At 37.8% G+C, this 24632-nt stretch overlaps 2 protein-coding genes across 9 annotated transcripts in view; both read left to right on the top strand.

The window, feature by feature from the left end:
* nf1b (neurofibromin 1b) overlaps nucleotides 1-10466 on the top strand; it is a 67500-nt gene extending 57034 nt beyond the window's left edge. For 5 of the 8 annotated variants that reach the window (XM_067397651.1, XM_067397656.1, XM_067397655.1 and 2 more), the window contains 15 exons: nucleotides 2152-2213; nucleotides 2325-2466; nucleotides 2683-2784; nucleotides 2867-3007; nucleotides 3701-3827; nucleotides 3912-4043; nucleotides 4152-4311; nucleotides 4390-4547; nucleotides 4660-4782; nucleotides 4856-4974; nucleotides 5204-5304; nucleotides 5393-5535; nucleotides 5876-5922; nucleotides 6030-6246; nucleotides 8766-10466. In XM_067397651.1, the coding sequence (XP_067253752.1) occupies nucleotides 2152-2213; nucleotides 2325-2466; nucleotides 2683-2784; nucleotides 2867-3007; nucleotides 3701-3827; nucleotides 3912-4043; nucleotides 4152-4311; nucleotides 4390-4547; nucleotides 4660-4782; nucleotides 4856-4974; nucleotides 5204-5304; nucleotides 5393-5535; nucleotides 5876-5922; nucleotides 6030-6246; nucleotides 8766-8908 (1917 nt within the window). In that variant the 3' untranslated portion in view covers nucleotides 8909-10466. The remainder of the gene's footprint in view (nucleotides 1-2151; nucleotides 2214-2324; nucleotides 2467-2682; nucleotides 2785-2866; nucleotides 3008-3700; nucleotides 3828-3911; nucleotides 4044-4151; nucleotides 4312-4389; nucleotides 4548-4659; nucleotides 4783-4855; nucleotides 4975-5203; nucleotides 5305-5392; nucleotides 5536-5875; nucleotides 5923-6029; nucleotides 6247-8765) is intronic. The other 3 variants (XM_067397657.1, XM_067397653.1, XM_067397652.1) reach the window with 1 other exon arrangement.
* A 906-nt stretch (nucleotides 10467-11372) lies between these two features.
* Nucleotides 11373-23772, top strand: akap1a (A kinase (PRKA) anchor protein 1a). The gene is made up of 12 exons (XM_067397091.1): nucleotides 11373-11383; nucleotides 15672-15878; nucleotides 18068-18891; nucleotides 19235-19341; nucleotides 20883-21009; nucleotides 21087-21193; nucleotides 21449-21626; nucleotides 22398-22548; nucleotides 22629-22696; nucleotides 22880-22953; nucleotides 23356-23415; nucleotides 23493-23772. The coding sequence occupies exons 1-12, from the start codon at nucleotides 11373-11375 to the stop codon at nucleotides 23553-23555; spliced, it is 1977 nt and encodes a 658-aa protein (XP_067253192.1). The 3' UTR covers nucleotides 23556-23772.
* Nucleotides 23773-24632: the final 860 nt, after the last annotated feature.

Genomic DNA, 24632 nt, shown 5'->3' with positions numbered 1-24632 from the left:
ACTTTCAGGCACATCTCTCATTGTGCTGGGTAGCCTCACCCAAAGTGAACCCCTGTTCATATAGCTATATACAAAAAAAAAGTTCCTGTTTGGATTTAAATAGGCAAATGCTTACGAGTCTATGACTGGATCATTATTGCAGTGATTGTTTTGTTTCTAGCATATTTTTAACCCTAATTGATGAAGTGTGTAGCTTTTTATTTCTTAAACAGCCATGTAGAAAGACAGAACATGACCATATTCCAGGATGACAAAGCTGTAAGGCTGATGCTGGACTGTCTGGACCAAGATAGGGCTACTCTGTGAGAAAACAAAGGAAACTAACATTTGAACTCTCTCTCGCAAAATTAGCAATCCCATCCGAGACGCAATCACACTGAATCTATCACACCTCAGCATTGCCTTAATGTACATTTCCTTTCGTTCACCCCCTCTTCCCCCATCTCTTCACTCTACATGTGGAGATGACATGAAATTCACCCAACATCTATATGGTTTAATGTGAACAATTGTCACACAATGCTATACGTGTTTGGTATCATTTGAAATGTCTCAGTGTGACTGGTACAAAGGTCTCATTCCCACAAAAGTAAAGCAGAAGGTAATAAAGGTTTAAAGGTTTTAGAGATATTTTGCTTTCTGAAGAGGGTGAGTCCCCTTTCACTGGGTCTTTCATGCAATGGGATCCTGATTAATGCAAATTGAGTATTTCAAGAGATATTGCAGAGGGTTTTCCTTTCAGAACAAGAATATTGTTAGACCAATTTGAATAGGGTGAGCCTCAACTTCTGATTATTGTAATATTATTCTAACTAAGTGTATCGGGGGAAGCCACGGCATGATTATATAAAGTTAACATAAGAGGAAGTTAAATTGGTCTGTTCGGTTTTTTGGTAATTGTCATGACCTCTGGTTAGATAAAGCCTTACTTTAAACAAGTGTGTACAGATCTATGGGGGCTGAATAACATACTATGGTGCGGCGTCTGAAAGTATCAGTCAGTTGTCTAATGACCAAGACTGACGAGTTTGTGATTAAGAGATCATATTCCAGTTATAAGGATCCGAATGAACGTGTCATTTCAATAAAGAGTTAAAAAGAATAATCAAATGTGTAGCTAAAATATTATACAAATGACGCATTCTAATCTAAATTCGAGGTCATAATAAAATGGAGTCGGATAATAGTTTAATTGGAATTAAACTACTTTGCCACGCTGAAAAGACAGAATGTGCAAGAAACCTTCCCCGCCCTATGGGAAACCATTGTTGGGCTGATTGGGCGGGCCTTACAAAGCCAAGATTCATCAGCCTCAAATTATGAAAGAATGGTTAGGCGGGAGCATGAAGAATCATTTTCGCACATGAATTGGCCCAGACCTTAAATCAATTGAAAGTTTTTGGGATGTGCTGGAGGAGACTTTACAGAGTGCTTACCTCTTGCATTGTCAATACAAGATTTTGACCAAAATTGATGCTCCTCTTAACATCACAACATTTATTTCCATCAAGAGATGCATCAAGATCATGTGTATTCATGTGTGAAAATGATTCTTCATGCTTCCTCCCAACCATTCTTTCACAATTTGAGCCTAATAAATCTTGATATTGTCATCCTGGAATATGGCCGTGATGTGTCTTCCTACATGGTTGTTTAAGAAATGAAAAGCTACACACTCCATCAATTGGGTAAGAAGAACTGTTGCCAAATGCATATTCTAGAAACATAATAATCACTGCAATAATTATCCAGTCATAGACTCTTAAGCATTTACATATTTAAATCCAAACAGCGACTTTTATTTTTGGCCAGGCAGTGTAAGAGTTAAAGGAAAAACTTAATACAAACAGAATATAACTGCACACTCTCTCATTTTATTATTACCAAAGTTTCAGCATGACAAGTAGCCTTTGTAAAGGTATGTGTGTATTGGCAGTGTATTTACCAGCTAAAATTACCAGCATTTTGCCTTGTTAAGATGGTTTTGCAATTTTCTTTCAACAAAGTGCTAGCAGCACTATTGTAAGACCCTTAATAAAGTTCAAGTTTTGTGCATCTGCCTGTTTCATTTCTCTATATATTTCCGTGTTTACTGTAAAGCATTACATACTGGTTAAGAGTGTCACACGGTATTTCCCTTTTGTATTTAAGGCATGTATGAGGGACATTCCAGGCTGTAAATGGCTGGACCAGTGGACCGATCTGGCACAGAAGTATGCAAACTCTGCTCTCTACAGATGAATTATGAAAAAATGTATTAATAAAGTTTAATTTTAGTGATATGTGATTCATGATGAACATGTATGTGTGTGCTTAATGTGCAGGTTTGCTTTTCAATATAATCCATCCTTGCAGCCGCGGGCTCTTGTGGTATTTGGCTGCATCAGTAAACGGGTCACACACACCCAAATGAAACAAATCATACGGATCCTGAGCAAGGCCAGCCCTCTCCTCAGCATCGACCGGGTCAGAACCTGTCTAAACCCTGTCTGTCTTCCTTTAAAGCAGGAACATGGGCTAGCCATGAAAATGAGTCAAGTTCCAATCCATTAACTGTGTAGTGTGTAATGTTTTTGCTCTGCTCTGGAAAGTATTAGATCATCTTGGTTGATAATGTTGCCATCTAGCTTTGCAGTGATGTTTTCTGTCATTTAAGAAGAACTGTTTTTTTCTTTCTTTCAGGGTTTGGAGAGCTGCCTGAAGAGTCCTGATAATTGTAATAGCCAGGTGCTGATCGAAGCTACTGTCATTGCCCTCACTAAACTACAGCCTCTGCTCAACAAGGTATCAAATTACAGTGTTCTAAAAATGTGTGTGTGAGAGAGAAAGAGTGTGTGACTTCTGTAACTGTGTGGGTGTCGTCCAGGACTCACCGATGCACAAAGCACTCTTCTGGGTGGCTGTGGCAGTGCTGCAGTTGGATGAGGTGAATCTGTACTCTGCCGGAACCGCTCTGCTGGAACAGAACCTACACACACTCGATAGTCTGCGAGTCTTCAACGACAAGGTTCTAATATAACACTCTCACATGTCAAATTGCAGCACATATACAAACATACACTGCCATTCAGAAGTCTTCAGTGTCACATGATCCTTCAAAAAACATTCTAATAAGCTGATTTGCTGCTCAACAAACCAGGATTCTTTAATGAAGAGAAAGTTCAAAAGAACAGCATTTATCTGAAATAGAAAGCTTTTGTAACACTACTACTACTAATAATAATAATAATACACTATTAATAATACATTTTTCTTGAGCAGCAAATCAGCTTATTAGACTGATTTCTGAAGGATCATGTGACACTGAAACCTGGAGTAATGCTGCTATGTATCACAGGAATAAAATTACATTTTAAAATATATTCGAATAGAAAACAATTTTTTTTTTAGTCAAATAAATGCAGTCTTGATAAGCATAAGAGACTTCATTTAAAACATTAATCTTACCAATCCCAAACTTTTGAACCGCAGTATATGTAGGCTGACACTATCTCAAAAACCACCTATTATTACCCACCTTCGATGACAGAATAAATGAATCATGGGTGAAAAATACACTACAAATAGGGTAGTTCTACAGTGTTTCAAACAACATTTTGTTGTTTTATAATAGAAACAACTAAAAAAAAGAATATTTGAACTTTAAAAATGTAAATGAACTTGTGAAATAAAAAAAGGATTTGTCCTGTCTATCTCCCAGAGTCCTGAGGAAGTGTTTATGGAGATCCGTCAGCCTTTGGAATGGCACTGCAAACAAATGGACCATTTTGTTGGTCTCAACTTCAACTCCAACTTTAATTTTGCTTTGGTCGGGCACCTGTTGAAAGGTAAATAATGGGTGTTATGCAAAAATATTCAAACATTTTGTGTGTTGGTTGGGAAACTATCACACATCTGTTTTGTTTTGGCAGGGTTCCGACACCCCTCCCCCACCACAGTGGCACGGACCATCCGTATCCTGCACATGCTGTTGGCCTTGGTAGGAAAACACTTGAACTGTGATAAGTTTGAGGTGAACACACAGAGTGTGGCATATCTGGCAGGCAAGGAAACCACTGCTAATCTCCCACTTCCTTCTCTGGGTTATGTCTCACATTGGTTATTTAGGGTTCAGTACAGGGAGTAATGTTTGTGTATGTGCACTTGTATAGCTCTCCTCCCTGTGTCAGAAGAAGTGCGTAGCCGCTGCAGCCTGAAACACAGGAAGTTGTTGCTACTCTCTGACGTTACCATGGAGAATGTTCACATGGATACGTACTCTGTACATCATGAGGATCCCAACTGCAGGTACCACCTAGAAAGAAGATCAGGGTAACTTCACTCCTTCACCTTTTGTGAGATGCTAACTTTTTGCATCCCAGTTCATAAATCATGATCTTTGTCATCCAGAACGCTACGGGAAAGTCAGCTGTGGGCATCACCAAAGGTCTCAGAGCGATACCTGGTAGCCCAGTACCCCATAGTGGGGCAGATCAGCCCACGGACACGCAAATCCATGAGCCTGGACATGGGGCAACCCTCCCAGGTCAACACCAAGAAGCTTCTGGGTAATTTATTATGAAAATGAGGTCATATATATGTATATACAAACCTTAATGCTTTTAACTATTTAGAATAGTTTGTTTTAGGTGTTTTAATGTTCTTACATTTTTTCCTTAGGCACCAGAAAAAGCTTTGACCACCTGATGTCAGACAGCAAAGCACCAAAGAGGCCTGAAATGGAATCGGGTATCACCACACCGCCCAAGATGAGGAGAGTGGCTGAAAATGAATATGAAATTGGTGAGGGTCACAAAGAGATGAAATGATTCTCACTTTTTGCATCCATTTATAACTTTTTGTTTCCTGTTGAAAGAAACCCCAAGAATCTCCCATCACCATCTGCGGAAGGTCTCTGTGTCTGAGTCCAATGTGCTGCTTAATGAGGAAGTTCTCACAGATCCCAAAATCCAGGCGCTGCTTCTGACTGTGCTGGTAATATCATTCTTTCTCAGAATAAATAAGGAACTTTTTTTTGTTTGTTTTCAGTTCGTCATTCACAGACCAGTTTGCATTTATAATTTAAATATTTGTTACTTTTTCTGTCATTTTCCGTTCCTCTGAAGAATTGTCACTTCCTGCCCCCCCTACCCCACCATTTTATTTTAAACATCTATTCATCCTATGAATTTTGACTCATCTGTATTATTGAATGATTTTTCAGGCCACTCAGGTGAAAAACACATCGGATGAGTTTGAGCAGAGAGTCCTGTATGAGTTTCTAGCTGAGGCCAGTGTTGTCTTCCCAAAGGTCTTTCCTGTTGTGTAAGTCCAAATGCTCCTGCTCTTCAGTATAAATGACATTGAATGATGAAATGAGACTCTCATTGTTGTGTTTTGCTTTTTATTCCAGTCACAACCTCCTGGATTCAAAGATTAATACTTTGTTGTCACTGTGTCAGGACCCAAATCTTCTGAACCCAGTCCATGGAATTTTGCAGAGTGTAGTTTATCATGAAGAGTCGCCCCCTCAATACCAAACATCCTACTTGCAAAGTAAAGCAGCTCACATCTCTCATATACATGCACATGTCCAAAACTTGTTTCATGTTTAATCTGATGATTGAACAGGATTGAGATGATACTCACAGTTTGACCAATGCAGGATCAGTGGATGTGAGAGTTTGAGCTGTGAATGCCAGAGTTTGATGAGAGGATATGAAAGCCTGATCTGTAAATGTCAGTCTGATGGGTAGATTAGGGACTCTTACCTATGATTGCCAGAGTCTGATGAGAAGCTGTGAAAATCATCCTGTAATCAATCAATCAATGAATGAGTGAGTTAGTCTAATGAGTGAGTACTCAAATTCTATAACATTTTTACTTAACTCCACAGCTTTTGGGTTCAATGGACTATGGAGATTTGCTGGTCCTTTCTCTAAAGTAAGTGACACTGAATTTGTTCTCAAAATGCAACAGAGAAAAACACTAATCATGATCTTTTATTATATACATCTGCATAAACTTGAGCTCCACACTGTTTTCCGCAGCAAACTCAGTTCCCAGACTATGCGGAGCTGATTGTCAAGTTTCTGGATGCATTGATTGACACCTATTTGCCCGGCATCGATGAGGAAACGAGCGAGGAGGGTCTGCGAACACCCACCTCTCCATACCCTCCACCTGTTCAGAGCCAGCTCAGCATCACTGCCAACCTCAACCTTTCAAATTCAATGACCTCACTGGCCACTTCCCAGCATGCACCAGGTCAGTTCTGAAGTACATGCAGGGTTTTTCCTGCATAGAGAATAATGAAAACTCAGACAGGCAGTCACACGCTCAGATATGAGATGCCCATTTTCCACCGACACGGTTCTGTTGCATGTTCCCGGCCTGTGTCCATTCTCGAACCGTTCGATGATGCGTGGATCGCGGTTATATCTGGATACTGCGGATAATCTGCAGGTCGGACGGGCCAGGTAATAAAAAAATAACATTCCAATTAATTGCAGATGGATGAGAGATAAATCATTAATGTGTTGATTTTAATAAAGACACGGAACTTTAATTTCACGGCAAGACACAACGAAAGTGCGTCACTCTCTTACTTTCGTTTTCAACTGAACGTATTTTTCTTCAGGGAAAACGTGCCTAGATCAGCTTTAACTCAAAATATACACAAGCTTATCTAAAAGAAATTATTCTGAAAAAAGTGTTTTCCAACAACGATATAATGAAACAGTGACAATTTAAGTTTGAAGGGAGTAAAGCCTGTGTTTAGGCTATTAAGGACATGTAATTTAGCCAAAGAAGAACTTATTTTAAATAAATGTTAATTTATATTCAGACTACTTCTGAACACTACACTACAGAACATTTTTTGTAATGTGCCTCTTACTTCTGTCGGTCTCTCTCTGTCAGCAACTGTTGTTCAGATGTTTATTGCAGATTAAGCATGATGATGTCACTTCTTCCACTTTGACTGCATGCTGTCTACAGTAAAAGAGCTGTTCATGCAGTGTGAAGTTCTCTGCCTGACACTTCCTGCTTCATTTTTAACCTGCGTTTTTCTATTTGTCTGCACTCTACTCAGTGCTTTGTAGTTTATATTTAAACCCTAACTTTGTAGCAGATGAACCCTTTTACAGTGTTGTAACCAGGTGCAATGCAAGTTTCAAGCCAAGTTCCTGGCCACGCATACTGGTCTACCTAGTGTCAGTTGGTTTGGAAGAGATGAACCTAAAGAGACAAGCGATGTTTTAATTATGAATCTCATTTATGACATCTTGTGTAACTTTTTTGCGTTTATAGTTATGCTGCGCCTATAGTTCAAAGTGTTTGTTAATTGTTTCAAGTTGTTTCCTGTCAGGCAGTCACACTTGTGTTTCTGGCGGGTTAGTATGGTTACGACAATCTTTTTTTGTGAAGCACGTATGTGCTCTTATGTCTGTCCGATATTAGACAGCACACACTCCTAGTGTGTGTAAGCCACAGTTTTGCCACCTTTTTTGTGTGCTTTTTATACATTTTGTATCATCTGAGCATGATATATCTAATTGTATATCTAGATGGTCTGTATGACTGCAAGGTCATCACTTAAAACAACCTCAGGAACAGAAGTCTGAATGACTGTAAAATATAGGCTCAGGGCTTGACATTAACACCCCGCCAACCTGCCAAATGTGGGTGGATTTCCAGTAACGCTGTTACTCCTACTGGCCACTTTGGTGGGTTAAATTTACAATTTTTCAATTGTAGTCTTTTAAAAAAGGCATCTGAAATAATAAAGTAAGAGCAATGTACACAGCAAAATCTCCGGAGTTAAATCAACTCTGCTCAGAGAACATGTGGTCCCTCTCTCTATAGTGTTAAAGTAACACTGAAGCAGAGTTAAAATTAACGAGATAATATGCTGTTTGTGGAGTTGTTTAATCAGATCCTAAGAGATTTAATGTCTTATCTCCAGTTGATTCAATCTAAGACTGTCAGTTGTAGTTATTGTTTCTCTTCAGTGATTCTGCTTGTTAAAAGCAGGTGTTCATCACTAATGCTCAATCATAACTTAATTATCTCATTAACTTTAACTCTGCTTCAGTGTTCCTTTAACACTATATAGAGAGGGACCATATGTACTCGGAGCAGAGTTGATATAACTCTGGGGATTTTGCTGTGTACTGTTGTCAAAAATAATATGATATGATCGATACATATTGATACTTGCATATCTGAAACGCTTCCAATACTGGAATCTGCAGAATAGATACACAATACCAGCTGCGGTATCTCGCTCTCTCATCTCTGACAGCGAGTTGACACACAAACCTGCCTCCCCTCACTCACTCGTTTCATTTCCTCCAGATGAATATTGTTGGTGTTACAGGGCTTGAATTTCGGCGTGGGATTGCGTGTATTGCGCATAATTTTACTCATTCCCGCAGATTTTGTGCTCACACCCAAAGTGTGCGCACATAAAGCCACCTCTCAGTACTAAATTGAGTTTTTCGCTGCTTATTGTGCTTAAACAGTCAAATACATGCAAAATAATGTCAAAATGCGTGTATTCACGTAAACACAGTCAGTTATATTTTTAGTGAAAGTAAACAGTTGAGAAAGAAAATGAATGTGTAGCAGTATAATAGATTCCTATGTCAGGTCTTAAAGAAACAGCAGCCCAATATACCTGCTGAGTGGCTAGTAACTTTGGAAAATGACTGGCCACTTGATAAAATTAATTTGTATGTTTATTGCTTTGTATAATCACGTATGTATGTTTTTGCTTCGAGCAGGAATCGATAAAGAAAAGGTGGACCTGTCCCCCACCACGGGTCTGGCATCCAGCGGACGCACACGCCACGGCTCGGCCAGCCAGGTCCAGAAACAACGCAGCACCGGAAGTTTTAAAAGACCTAGCATCAAAAAGATTGTATGAGAATCGGAGCACAGCAGGGTTTAGCCCCTGCTGGATCTCTGACATACATTCTCTGCATTTTATGCAGTTTCTCTTCACTCCTGCGTAAACCCAGCGTTTACAGTAATCTTTAGGTTCTTCTAAAACTGCTCAGCCGTGTTTGCCAGGATCAAAATAAACTGAACGCCTCTGTTTAAACCAGTCACTGTTTGACACAGAATGGGAGAAAGTCTAATATTTTTTTTTTGTTTATGCATAAGAACATTAATTTTTTTTTTTTTTTTTGATGGAATCACAGACAATGTCTGAAGGTCCTGAGTATATTATGTTTAAAAGCACTAATTTCCTTCTTAAATGTAATAGATGAAAGTATTAACCAAGTGCCATTCCTTTGTTCAGTTGTATTTAATCTCATTTACTTACTATGTTTACTTTTTTTGTGGTCGTTTAATTTAGGGCAGGAATGATTTTGCTTCCTGGAGAGTCAGCACTAATAAGGAAACATTTGCGAGCTGTCCCCTAAAACAAAAATATACAATCGTTTGTGTAGTATTTATTCAAGAATTTACCCTTTGTACCCTTTTGGATTTTATAGTACAAGAAAAACATTTAGTTGCAGATCCATCCAAACTGTGAAATTTCCAAAACCCCACTTAAACTTAGAGTGAAATGTAATTTCAGTTTTACAGGAAAAACAACAATCAACTGAAAAAGCATTTAGATATAAAGAACTGAGTGAGACAGCCAAGATCTCATTGAGTTACTCTATGGTATAGCAACTTTAACAAAGAGAGATTCAAGAACTTGCTGTTTTAGGGACAATTCTCAAACTCTTTTCAAAGTTTACTTGCACCTTATTTCTTAATGTTTTCTATCTTTTGGTCGGCGAACTGTAACATTCTGGGTTCTGCAAGACTGTCCAGTTTTGAGTTTGTGTGATTGCAACAGATTTTCTTAACTGGTCATGTAAATGTTATGCCATGTGTACTGATGTTTGTGTTTTATTTTTCTCTCAGATTAAATCCAAGCTTGAAACCTACCTTTTATCCTTACCCCATATACAATGGTGCCATTTTGACTCTTGGACATGTTGAAATGTGTGTATTGGGGGCCATTTTATTTTTTCTGTTCTTCTAATCAAGAGTTGCTTTCACATTGGTACGTCTTAATGTCAGAAAGGTCAAGTGTTGAATGTGAGTTTAGTAATGGCAGAGACCGGTTTTTCTTTTCTTTTTCAGCACTTGAGGTTATGCAAAATTTTACATAAGTGTTCTCTTTAGTTTCTTTTTTTATGCTGAGAGCTTCACCTCTGTAAATATTTTTTTGTGTAAAAATAGAAAAAGTATATTTACTACACTGTAAATACAAGTGACTATGACATTGTTTTATTTTGCTTTTTGTAAAGCAGTTAATTACTGAATATGTACAACATAAAAATATGAATGGTTGTCAGTCAATCATGTTCACTGCATAATGTCAATTAACATGGAGGAAATATTGAGGGTTGCACTGAAGATCTAAATCTTTGTGTCCTGGACCCTCTTTATAATACATTATCATCTGATTTCATATTTACAGATGCAACACTAATAAAGTTCATTTCTGTTGATCATTGTGTATATATTTTTTTTTTTTTAGAACTGTTTTTGTTTGATTTCTGATTCATAAGGCTCCGAAGCTTCCTGAAGCAGTGTTTTGAAATCGGCCATCACTAAATAAGTCGTTATTTAGTTTTTTTGGCGCACCAAAAATATTCTCGCGCTTCATAATATTAATATTGAACCACTGTACTCAACAATATCTAGTGATGGCCGATTTCAAAACACTGCTTCGAAGCATTTGTTTGGTTCGGATCGCGTGCCAAACTGCCAAACTTCTGAAATCACGTGACTTTGGCTCTCCGAACAACTGATTCTAAACAAAAGATTAGTCGCTTTATAATATTAAGGTTGAACCATTCACATGAACGGTTTTAAATATTTTTTACTACCTTTCTAGACACTGAAAGTGTAAATTAACTTGCTGGCAATAGAGGTCTCACTGAGCCATTAGATTTCAACAAAAATATCTTAATTTGTGTTCCGATGATGAACAAAGGTCTTGGGGGTGTAGAACGAAGGGGTTGTACACCACCTCAGTGTTACAACTTATACATAAAACCATACACTAGTTTTCCTTCTGCTCACATATTAAATTAAAATGTTAATTAAAGGTTACCTTCGTTTTTAATGATGCAGCCTTGGGCGCTTCAATTCCGACATGGTTTCCCGCCTATCAGCTTGAGCGGGAAATCGCTTGACAACAGGCCACACTCTTGTAACAAAACTTCACTCTGATTGGTTGAATCGTAGTGTAATTTCTTTTTTTAATGTACTAACTACTGTGAATGTTATATTATGCATTTGCCTTGAAATACATCGTTTTCAGTCAAGTTTTTAATTTTGTTGGCTAAATTTGGCATTAGTCAAAAAGCTTAGAACCCAAGATGGCGCTCCGGTAGCGCGGCCGCCATTATGGGGTGAAAATACTACTGGACCATAGAATCCTTCACATCTTACGCACCCAAAATCGGCTAATTTCACTGCCAAATCAGAAGCGCAATAGAACTGTTTTTGGAATTAAGTCACCAGTAAATTGTATGGCTCCTACAGTAAATGTTGTATTGTCTTAAATGTTTTATTTTATCAGTTGTGGAACCATTCATCCATCTGAGGTAGTTAGCCTACTTTTGAGTATTTCCATTTTATGCAAATTTAAACATAAATAGTAAATTAATAATTAATACAATTAAGATCATCATGTTTAAAGCGCACAACATATTTCAGACCTAGTGGAGATCTGAATTGAAATAGGCTATATTGTACGTTTTAATGGATCACGCTACAAACTATGATGATGCATTGCTGTGTCCGTTAACGCATAATCCCCACTTTTGGACACTTTTTCTTTAACGGACATTAGACAACACTGCAAAATCAAGCTGTTATATTCATATATTTATTGTCCAACATTCCCAATTTTTCTGATGCATGTCTTTAATTTCATATGTTAGTAATAATTCAGTGTTTATAAGCCTTTTAAATAATTTTAACCCAACTGACTGGGTTTCTAGAGAGCAAAGGTTTTGTGAAAAAGTGTAAGACTTAAACACAAAGTGTGTAAAATAAACTGTAAAAAGGATTTGATGATCACTAGTGATAGTTTTATTCTGTGTTGTCATCATTCAGGTTGAATTTCAGCTTTAATGTACGTTTTTTTAACAAAGCAGCTGATATTACCATAGAAAATAGATGACTGACGAGTCGCTTTCACCCCAGAATGGCGGAAACGCAGGGCTGCTGCTGGGCGCCGGTGTTTCAATGGAACTTCTATTGAGTGTCGCTTCTTTTTAGTGTATATTCTTAATCAACTCAGCTATTGATTGCTGTCGCGAACACACGTGCGCTCCCGTGACGTCATTTACACACCAACGCTGCTGAACTTCACGGTGAGCAAACATCGTCTTCTTTTAATATCTCACTGATTCTTGAGAAGTGGGACAAAACAGGATGCAATATTGAAAAAAATAAACCTTATACTCAGGCAAATTAAACTACATTTATGTATCTTACATGTAATAAGCTACTGAGCAATGCTTTGATACAACCTCCCAACTTTACTCTTTTTAATCAAAATGTGCTTTTTACCTTGCCATCACTTATATTGTGTCAACACCGTCAGACAACAAAAACACAAATTAATTTTCACTCACATTATGCAAGACCTATAAAAAGTATAGTAAACACTCATTTTTACCAAGGCTGACAGAGGCCACAAAATAATACTTTCAATATGTGTATATATATTTATTATAAAGATTTTCATTTGTGTTTCTTTAAATTGGACTGTGAAATATAACTTTAACTTTATCTTTAACAAAAATCAAGATGATTTTAACATTTCAAAACCCATTCTCATGTTAGCAGACAGATTACATTTTTACCTATGACCAACAATTCCTAAACAAATATAAAATATCATAATGATATATCAAAATATTCATCTGACGGAGTTGACACATCTGACGGTGTTGACAAAAACCTGAATTTGTAGTCATGTTAACTATCAAATACTTGAATCAATCAATTACTCTATTAAAACAAACACAACAAACAGTGAGTATGTTAACAAAACAAAAATAATGACTTTATTCAACAATATCTGTTATTCAACAGCATAGAAGAATGACACAGAAGCGAGGATACTGTTGAATAAAATCGTTATTTTTGTTTAGTTTTTGGGCACAAAAAGTATTCTTGTCTCTTCATAATATTGAGGTTGAACCACAGCACTTAAGTTGAACCACTTGAGTTTTAACGATGTCTTTAGTACCTTTCTGGACCTTGAAAGTGGTGATTATATTGCTGTCTATGGACAAGTCATAAACCTCTTGGATTTCATCAAAAATATCTTAATTTGTGGTCTGAAGGTCTTATGTGGAACGACATGAGGGCAAGTAAAGGATTAAAAGATTAGTTCACTTTAAAATGACAATTAGCCCAAGCTTTACTCACCCTCAAGCCATCCTAGGTGTTTATGACTTTCTGCTTTCTGACGAATACAACTGGAGAAATATTAATAATCACCCTGATGCTCCTAAGCTTTATAATGGGAGTGCACAGAAACCACCTGTTTGAAACTCAAAAAAGTGCATCCATCCATCATAAACATACTCCACACAGCTCTGGGGGATTAATAAAGTCCTTCTGAAGCGAAGCAATGTGTTAAAAAAATATCCATATTTAACTAAGGAAGAAGCATTTTTAACTGTTAGAGTTTTACACTTTCTTCCTAAGTTGAATATGGAAGGCGGTCTGGCGGAAGCTAGATATTTTACTTCATAATGTGTTGAATATGAATATTTTTTTTTACACAAATGCATCGCTTCAAGTCAGAAGGACTTTATTAACCCCCCGGAGCTGTGTGGAGTACATTGGATGGATGGATGCACTTTTTTGAGTTTTAAACAGGTGGTTTCTGTGCACTGCCATTATAAAGCTTATCGGAGCAGCAGGGTAATAATTAAATTAAGCCTAACTCTGCTAGAAGTGATGACTAATCCACAAAAGCAATATACGCTGTCAGGTCATATAGTTAGTATTAGTACAATATTAGAAAAACTATACACTATTTTATATTTAATATAATTAAAAATGACTTGAAAACCACAAAAATATGATGACTTCATGTTGAATGTCAACTCCGTCATTGGCCTGTCACCACCGTCAGAAAGAAAATCTGACGGTGTTGACACTGACGGTGTTGACATATTTGCCTTTCTTTCACAAAACAAATGGAGTTCATGTAGTAGCCATTTTGTTTTCTCTGTTGATGCTATATGCTAATAGAACCTGCTTCAGGAGAAAAAAATAATCTAAAAATTTTGAATAATTTCCTCATGAATTGGAAGAGGGTGTTGACATATCATGGTTGTGACACAGGGAATATTAACATTAAGATTTAAAATATTCTAAAATTATAAAACTTACTAGAGCCTGTCTGACATTGATGTACTCTGCAGAGGTGGAATGTGGCAAGGGGGTCCCTCAGAGTGACAGCTGCCCCTGATATTCCCTGATATTATTACATTTTAATAAATGTCTGACGGTGTTGACAAAAAGTGGGGACACAACTTGGAAATCTTATAAAACATGCATGTGTCATTGAAAAACAATATTGCTCTGACATGAAATATTATCAAGTATTGCTTTTTATAAAACAAGCTTTTTCATCATTAAAAAAAACATTTTTATCCATTTTATTGCATACAAATTTTTGAACCCTTCTCTGTGGACACACTGTTTTAGATGTAGTGAGAAGACAATAAGTGTTATACATTTGATATAATAATGATAAAATTAAATTGAAGGGGATAATTGTGATAAATACTTTCTATTATTAATCCCTCATAACATTTAAAATAGAAAATATTTTTATTTTTAAACCTAATAGCAGTTACAATTGCTGGACATGTTTTGTCCCATCTCTCAAGAATCAGTGATATGTGAATAAAGATCTCGTTTTTTTATGCTAGTGATATAAATTCATCAATTGGTTTTTAACATGCTTAAAAAAGTTGCTGAGTGCAAAGTTCTCTATTCATGTTTGCTCTGAATTTGATGACTGCGTGTTTTTGGGTGTGAGAAATTGTTGACACATTCATATTTTTGCAACCCATAAGCTATTTCTCTTTGTTTCTATGGTTTATGTCACTAAAAAGGTTAATGTGGGTATTTGAAGGTTCTAGTTTTACCTTGATTTTGTGATTTCTGTACTGTATGTGGCACCTAGTTAGTGCTATATTGAAATTAATTTTCTTTTTATTCTTCTCTTATTGTTAATATCTCTTGTTATCATTTTCACTTTAAAAAGAAAGCTAACAAATTGTGTTTGGTCTTCTTTCTTGCATTTATTTGCTATTTGGGTTGTGATTGTTGGTTTTCTTTTTTGCTACCTGCAAACACATTGTCATGTAATATATTGATAATCATAGACGAGCAGGAAATAAGATGTGTGGTGAATGTCATGGTGACAGCTGTATTTAAGAGGGCCTCATGTGTTTATGTGTTGTTGCTGGGATATTTGAGCTGGTAATGAGATTGCTCTGGTCTTCTGTTGCAGAAGTGTTGGTGTCAAGACACACTCCCCCTCTGAGCTCAGACGTCTCTCCTTACAGTCTAATGCCACCTAAGACTAGGGATGGTCTTATTAGATGAGTTGACCTCTCTCTATCTCTCTTTCTCAGTGGGATCAGTGGAAAGAGGATGGTGCTGTCGTTTAGGCCGCTGGTCTCTATCTCTGTGTTGACTCTGTTGGGCTGGTGCTGGTACAGCTTTAGGAGGAGGAGGAGGAGGACGACGGCTCCTCTCTGGACTGAAGAGGAGGTGTGTTTTTCGGACGGAGGCAGACCTGTTCACTCCTCCCCTGCTGACTCCAGTATTTTGGGGGAAAGGTCAGTAGCAGAGCGTTCATGACTTGTGTCCTGTTTTTTTTAAGGTTGTTTACTTGGTAGGCCTCAGTTTTATATGATAATAACTTGTAATATTAATTATTCTCTACAAATATGTGTTATTTGAGCTGTAAATTACACTTAGGTCCAGGGACCCCCAGGATGTCACAAGTGGTGCAATGTCTGCAATTTTTTTTTTTTTTTACAAAATATATTTTTGGGGAATGTGTTCCCTTAAAGGGTTAGTTCACCCAAAAATGAAAATTCTGTCATTAATGACTCACCCTCATGTCGTTCCCAACCCGTAAGACCTTTGTTCGTCTTCGGAACACAGTTTAAGATATTTTAGATTTAGTCTGAGAGCTTTCTGTCCCTCCATTCACTGTCCATGTCCAGAAAGGTAATAAAAACATCATCAAAGTAGTCCATGTGACATCAGAGGGTCAGTTAGAATTTTTTGAAACATCGAAAATACATTTTGGTCCAAAAATAACAAAAACAAAAAGCATTGTATTCTCTTCCGGGTCTGTGTATATCTGTTTTCAATCCACAGTGGCGCTGCTTCTTCTTCTTCTACGGCGGTTGGCATCTAGCTTATTGGTGCATTACCGCCCCCTTCTGCTCCAGACTGTGACGCGATTAGGACATCTGCGACATGCACACCTACGCACCATTTTTTTAAAAATATAGCAATACCAAAATACAAACAATGTAGAATAGCTTGAATACAGCGTGTGTCTCCCTCAGACTGTAAACAAAGCTCGGGCGTACCGGATAACACGTCATCAGCGTCACTGTCCGGAGCAGAAGGGGGCGGTAATGCACCAATAAGCTGGATGCCAACCGCCGTAGAAGAAGAAGAAGAAGCAGCGTCACTGTGGATATACACAGACCCGGAAGAGAATACAATGCTGAATAAAGTCGTAGTTTTTGTTATTTTTGGACCAAAATGTATTTTCAATGCTTCAAAAAATTCTAACTAACCCACTGATGTCACATGGACTACTTTGATGATGTTTTTATTACCTTTCTGGACATGGACAGTCTACCGTACAAACACTTTCAATGGAGGGACAGAAAGCTCTCGGACTAAATCTAAAATATCTTAAACTGTGTTCTGAAGATGAACGAAGGTCTTACGGGTTTGGAACGACATGAGGGTGAGTCATTAATGACATAATTTTCATTTTTGGGTGAACTAACCCTCTAAAGGTCCAGTGTGGAAAATGTAGGAGGATCTATTGACAGAAATGCAATATAATATACATAACTATGTTTTCAGTGGTGTATAAAGACCTTACATAATGAACTGTTATGTTTTTATTACTTTAGAATGAGCCATTTCTATCTAGATACACTACAGGTCCCCTGACATGGTCGCTTTTTTGCACCGGCATGTTTCTGCAGTAGCCCTAAACGGACAAACTGCTCATTGTTTGACTGGCTACTCTCTGCTGTCTCAGATGATGACATTTTTGTCCTGTGTCGTTCACCGTAGCTTCTCTATGTGCTTTGATAGGGAGGGGTGAGCAGTGGACTGAGCTGTTGGTTGCAATTCACACTCACACAAAATTTACACACTGAAAATTTAAGATAATTAATGAAATATATTTAAAGGGTTAGCTCACCCAAAATAAAATTTCCCCCATAGAAAGCAACGTAATTACCACATTCAAGGTCCAGAAAAGTTGTAAAGACATCGTTAAAGTAGTCCACGTTACTACAGTGGTTCAACCTTAACGTTATGAAGCGACGAGAAACTACTTTATTCAACAATTTCTTTTCTTTCCGTCAAGCTCTTATGTCTAACCAAAACACACCAAAATGCTTAAAACATATTTTAAGATAAGTTGCTTTCAGTTAAAAGAGCTCAAACATGCATTTTAATCTGGGATTAGGCTTAAGTCTTTATGAAAATATATAGCTGCCTTTTTATTGCAAAAAGGAGGCTTGCAAAGAGATGATATTTGGGGGTCCTTAACAGCAAAATGTTCCAAAACCTCTGCTCTATATCATCATAGCAGTATGACTAATGTTTCCATTGTTGAAGAATGGAAAATCTTGGTTTATGCCAAATTATCCTAAAATGTATCTTGACCTGTCAGAGTAAGTCACCTTCAGAGAATGGACAGATTCGCATTTTCCAGAGTGAAGACAGACACGGGACTGTTTCTGTTTTTCTTCTCTTACAGTGACCTGAAGATGGACCACAACATCTTAGGATCCTCTGAAATAAGCAACTTTACAGATTCCTCACCAGTTCTGGACATACGCAACCTTACCTGCACCTCTCCACTAACAGGCCTCACCAAGGGAGCTCGACCCGAGCCAGAAGGAGAAGTATCTGTTCGTTTCCCTGAGACTCTCCAAACTGGGAAAGAAAAGGACAGCATTGCTGCTGAAGGTCATCAAGAAGTTTGTGAAGATGACTGTGGGCTTGAGTCTGATCTGGTTTGTCTCTCTTCAAACTGTCTTTCCAACGACTTTCACCTTTCAACGGGGCAACAGCCAGGTTCTGTCCACTTGGATGGCAGCCTGTCTGATTCCTCCACGGATAGATGCCTGAACCCGGAGAACATGGAAAAGATCAGTTCTGTTCTGGTCCAACAGATCTTAGAAGCAGCGGCCGAGGACTGGAAAAACCAGGAAGCCAGTGATCCACATGAGCTTGCCGGTGTTTCAAGACCTGCAGAGGGTGAATTTCAGTCTGCTGCTCAAGAACCATTTCAGCAGCAAAGCATCAGCGGTGACGACAACAGCAGAGTATCTCATCAGGATGCCGTCTCATTCAGGGAAAACCTACTCAGCCATTTAGGAGCTTCTGTTGGAGATGATTCTGGATGTGGTTCTTGCTTCTCAGAGGATGCATCCGGTGCAGAGGGACTGTCCAGCGAGCTGTCTGAGGAGGGCCGAGGCTTTTTAATGACCCCCACAGAAGAGGACACAGTCAGCATAGAGAGTAAAATGATTCCCAGCATCCACGGAGTGGCAGAAGGAGAAGAGGAGACCTGGAGAGGTACGTGAGACACTTACTTTCAAACTCATGAAATTCTGCTCCTGTTTGATCATTGCAAAATAATTTTGATCAAATTAATGCAAATTAATGTAAAAACAAACTGTTTTTACTGTATTTTTGATCAAATTAATGCACATTGGTAAACATAAGATACTTTTCAAAAACATTAAAAAATCTTATTGATTTCAAATTTTTGACCAACTTTTTGATATAGCCTATATAACATTATTAGCTATCTGTATATAATATATATAATATAAAATAAATATGTTTAAGTCAGACAGATGCTTCAATCCCAAAGCAGTAAGTTAGTGTGTGACATTCATATGGATCTCATCTCCAGGTTCGGGTGTTAACAATTTAAGCTGCATTAGTGCCGAGACTCAGGTGAGCAGCTTGGCTCCACTTCCGGCCCAGCCCATCATTCTCTGGGACATAGAGGTGCCAGCGGTGAGCCCCACCTACAGACATGCCCACATACTGATATTGATTGAACACATACACTTGTGTATGAACGTGTTCAGAGATGCACCAAAGCTGAAAAGATACGTGATCTTGAAGTACTAGACTCGCTAAAGTAGAGCTCAAGTTACAGGACATATGAAGGCCTCTATACTGTGACTGCGTCCGAAATCGCATCTCTTTTGAGTTGGTACTTGTTTTGAACAAGTAATTACTTCACGACCACTAAAAAAGTATGTGTAGTATGAATGTAATCCAGACCAAGGTTCCTTTCAAGGAAAGTCTGTTCACTGGTGGCCATATTTCGGGCATCCAAGACCAAGTCCTATCTGTTTGAACGGGGAATCCTGAAATCTCAAAAACTGCTTGGCAAACTCGCAATTAAGTAACATATTTCAAATCAGCAACAAAATCTGACATGAACTGTCCCTTAAATGGTGTTTCTTATGCTAAAAGCTCTAAAAAAGCATATTTTTCAGGCTAGATTAGCCAATGTGCACGTGCAGTCCTAAGCGCGAGTCTCAGGTTTCTATGGGAACCGGAGCCTCTAACGGCAGCTGCAGTGACGCAATGACTTTATCAATCAGCGATTGGCTCTTTTACTTATTAGAAAGCGGGATGTATTCCGCCATACTGCGCATTGCAGTTTCTCCCATTCACAAGTAATAGAAGTGAACCCTCTTTCTATAGGCTTATTTATTAACAGTTAATCAAGTGTAAGAAATTACATTCAGTTGGTTTTATTATGCACTAATTTGTTATCTTTCGCAATATATAGTAAGCTATATGGGTATTTTAAATTAATATCATTCTTATATTCTTAGGATAATCTTTATCTGACAATCTGGGGAGACCCGATTTCAAGGGAGGACCCGATGTGTCATGACACCAGACGTACTTCATCCACCATGCTGTTATTATCACGTGACCTACTAGCGTCAGTTGCGTCATTTCACTGCCATTCACAAATCTTCTCCTGTGGCCTTGTATAGTAAAGTGTCCATCTTATGCACACTTTAGAATCTTGCAGTAAGTAGTAGGTCATTCAGGTACTTTTTGCCTACACTTTTATGAGTACTGTGAATTCAGTACATACACCTGCTATATAGTAGAGAAAAATGCGATTTCGGATACAGCCCATATCGGATACAGCCCATGTCAGCCCATTTCTTTAAAATGTTATAATATCTCCCTAATAGTTGAGAGTTTAATGAAGAGTTTATGAAGTCCATACTCTCTGGCTGTCTTTGAACAAATGACATGCACCTGCTGCTTCTGGCCAACAGATGTCACTCAGTGTAAAGCTTTTGAATGACTGGTTAGGAGTAGGTGGTCAGGGTAGTGTTCATTTTTAGAAGCAAGGATATAAATTGATTATATGTGTGTATATGTATGTACGTATATAATATATAATAGTAATAATATATACACATACAGACACACACACACACATATATATATATATATATATATATATATATATATATGGAAGAATTGTCCTAGATTTAAAACAAGTCCTGTCTTTGTAGCATCTGGTTGGTCGATTGATCGGGAAGCAGGGGAAATTTGTGAACTTCCTGAAGCAGAGCTCTGGAGCAAAGATCTACGTCTCCACCCTGCCGTTCACTCAGGAGATTCAGATCTGCCACATCCAGGGTTAGTTTTCCCATGATGACGGCTACCTCATCAATTCTAAAGCCCAGTGCTGAATTCATGTGTGTTTGTTCATCCAGGCTCACAGCAGCAGGTGGATGATGCTCTCTCACTCATCAGGAAGAAGTTTAAAGATCTGGATCTAAGTAATTGTGTCCCTCTGCCCTGCCTGCCCATCACATCCTGGGTGAGGACTCTTAAAATCTTCACATCATTCCAAATCTATGACTTTCTTCTGTGGAGCACAAAAAGTTTATATGATTTATGTGCTATATTGTTTTTGTCAAGTCATACAATACCTTTGTGTGAAATTTTAGTGGAAAATTGGTGCCTAAAGACACATCACACCAACATATGACAAATTTTAATGTATGTCTGAATGTGTTAATAGCCATTGTGTTTGTGAGAGCCATTAGTGTGTGTTTTTCTGTTGTCTCTGTAGCTGCTGCTGCCTCAGGATATGTTTGTGGAGGTGATTGTGTCGCAGGTAGAGGCGGGTCTTCATCTGTTCGTTCAGCAACACAAGCATCCATCTTATCAGGCCCTTCCCACCCTTATTCAGCACATGCAGCTCTGCTACTCTCAGCCTGGATGTCCCAGCCTGCCCACCCCCGTCGAAGGTATATAGACCCATGTTGAGAGTTAATGCTTTATATTCACATTGACATGTATTAATTTAGTTAGAACGGTTTTGCTTTTTAGCTTCTCTTTTCTTCTCTATCATTGCCTTCATTTGCCTGTTCTCTGTTTTAGAACCTACACTTCAAATGTTCATAAAGAGATCGTAAAACTAATCCATATGAATTGAGCGGTTTAGTCCAAATTTTCGGAAGAGACTCAATCACTTTATATGATGAACATATTGAATTTAGGCTTTTATTCACACATAAACATTCATCAGCTCACACATCAGTTGTGGTAAATGGAAGCTCAAGCATGTTTGCTTGACGTGCGAGAACCAATGAGGTTCCTTGTCCTGATACGCATCACATTGAGCTTCCGTGAGAGGTTTGTTCTCTAACCTGAACCCGTACACTAAACCTACACTTAACCTAATTATAACTTTATCTTTAGTTTTGACCCTCAAACAGGCTTTTAAAGGGGTCTCTGAAAGTGAGGTCCAACCAAAATGTCCTCACTTTTCTTTCTTTGTCCTTACTCCGATGGTCTAAAACTCAAACCAGTCCTAACAAAGACAGTTGTACAAGCGCACACACACACACAGCATCACTAATAGTATATGTGCTGTATGTAATGAATTGTTGCTCAAACTAAGATAATTTCTAATTAGGTGTTATGAAGGCAGTTTTATCATTTCCTAATATGATTAGAATTTCTTGTTGTCATCTATTTTTGAGGAAGTCTGTCTACTTTCTGTCTGTCTCTGTTAGTGGGGGTGGTCTGTGCTGCTCCAGTAACAGGAAGTGGCTGGCAGAGAGCCCAGGTCATCCAGTACAACAGAGAGTCTGGCACAGCTCATATCAGATATGTAGATAATGGAGGTTATGACACCGTGAACAGCGCCATCCTCAGGCAGATCAGGTCAGGTGGATTAAGTTTGGTTTTATTCTTTGTCTGTGATTGTTGATCTGAATCTGATATTTGAAGATTTTGTTTTCCAGGTCAGACTTTGTGACCTTACCATTCCAGGCAGCAGAGGTTCTGTTAGACAATATCACGCCTTTGCCAGGTAAAACATAAACCTGTTTATAATTAAAAATACTTTTCGATGATGTATATTTTATTATTTCTATTGTACATTTTGTAAAAAAAATAAAATAAAAAAAAAAAAAAAGGTCAGATGAATCAAATCATAAATACTGAATTATGATAAAAATAAAAAGCAAATTATTTAAATTATTTGCTTTTATAGGAGAGGAAGAGTTTTCCCTGCAGGCTAAAGCAGCACTGGAGGAATTGACTGCAAATATGGCCTTAATCATCAAGGTTATAACAAACACACACATTTTTCTGTCAGTTATTTTTGATATTCTTTATATAGATTATTTCCACAGTATTGCATCATTTCACTTGCCAGGGGATTCTCAAACGTCTTTGACAGCTGAACCCTTTTGAGATAAATATCTACTTGAAATACCCCCTGAGATTAAGTATAGATTTCAGTAATTTAACAACATTCGCATCTTCACAGTCGATTTATGGTCATATGACATACAGGTAAACAAATAAAACATTAAAAATTGTATTAATTAATCAGTTGCTTTTCAGCAAGTTGCAATTGACAGTTTGAGAAACTGCACTGGGCGATCAAAAACGGCTCAGAAGAATATTTTCAGAAGCTTTTCTGTGAGAATTCTGAACATGACGGATGTTGTTGTCTATGGTCAGGTGACAAGCAGTCAAGACGGCCTTCCTCTGGTGCACATGTGGAAACAGATGGGAGACGAGGTGTGCATGGCTAATTTTTCTTCTGCTAGGTTCTTAAATATCAGCTTAACTTGTGTATGTGCTCTGTGTGTCTGCAGGTGGTTCTGCTGAACAGATTACTGGCTGAACGAGGGGTTTGCACCTGGTTTGAGACGCAGTGATGTCGCAGCTTTTCGCTTATCCTCTCTTGAACCGCACAGTAAATCACGTATTTCACTTTTTGTACATTTCTTTGTTGTATGGAGATTTTGTTGGAGACCTTATTTTTGAAACATTCTCTTTAAATTATTAATATTATGCTATTTGATGTTATTTAAAAGATCATTGAATTAAGTTATTTTCCCAAAATGCATTGGAGAGTAAATTTAATATGGTAAACCAAAGCTGCTAATGTGAACAGTTGCTAATATAGTACTGTTTTCTAAAATAGTCTCTTGAATGCTGATGTTTTGAAAGATTGTGTTGTGCTCAGGTGTTTTGATAATGTAGTATATAGTTTTTTTTTTGTTTTGTTTTTTTGTAGTAATTTACAATTTTTTGTTCTTTTCTTGGTCTTTGTATTTTGTTTTCTTTCTGTAAGATACGGGTGGGGACTGTGTTGTGCTCTTTTTACAGTGAAGAGCATCATGAACCCGTGCTGAAATGAACTTGCTCTGTACTCACACACTGACGCTGCCAAACATCTCACTGCTGTTGGAGTAAAAGATCTGTGGATATCACAAACATGCTGTGCTTCTCTCTTCCTTGTGCTGATGCTGACTTTTGCCTTACATTTAACTCAATATACAGCTTAAACGTGCCGTAGAACATCTTTTTAAAATATGTAATATAAGTCTAAGGTGTCTCCTGAATGTGTCTGTGAAGTTTCAGCTCAAAATACCCCATTGATTTTTTTTTTTTTTTTTTTTTTTTTTAATTAATTTTTTTAACTGCCTATTTTGGGGCATCATTAAATATGAGCCGATTTAGGCTGCAGCCCCTTTAAATTCTCGTGCTCCCTGCCCCCGGAGCTCACGCTTGCCTTTAACAGCATAAACAAAGTTCACTCAGCTAATATAACCCTCAAAATGGATCTTTAAGTGTTCGTTATGCAACATGTCTAATCGCGTAAGTATGGTATTTATTTTGACGTTTACATTTGATTCTGAATGAGTTTGATAGTGCTCCGTGGCTAAAGCTAACATTACACACTGTTTGAGAGATTTATAAAGAATAAAGTTTGTTTATGAATTATCCAG

This window comes from Chanodichthys erythropterus, chromosome 10 (genome assembly GCF_024489055.1).
Source record: "Chanodichthys erythropterus isolate Z2021 chromosome 10, ASM2448905v1, whole genome shotgun sequence".
Classification (NCBI taxonomy): domain Eukaryota; kingdom Metazoa; phylum Chordata; class Actinopteri; order Cypriniformes; family Xenocyprididae; genus Chanodichthys; species Chanodichthys erythropterus.
Note: the sequence above shows the minus strand (reverse complement) of the source record. Positions and strands in the feature narration are given on the sequence as shown.

Excerpts from the sequence above, each read along its gene's own strand:
- akap1a (XM_067397091.1), top strand. Across the intron at positions 19,342-20,882 it reads GGGACATAGAGGTGCCAGCG|CATCTGGTTGGTCGATTGAT; the intron begins GTGAGCCCCACC and ends CTGTCTTTGTAG. Across the intron at positions 22,697-22,879 it reads CAATATCACGCCTTTGCCAG|GAGAGGAAGAGTTTTCCCTG; the intron begins GTAAAACATAAA and ends TTGCTTTTATAG.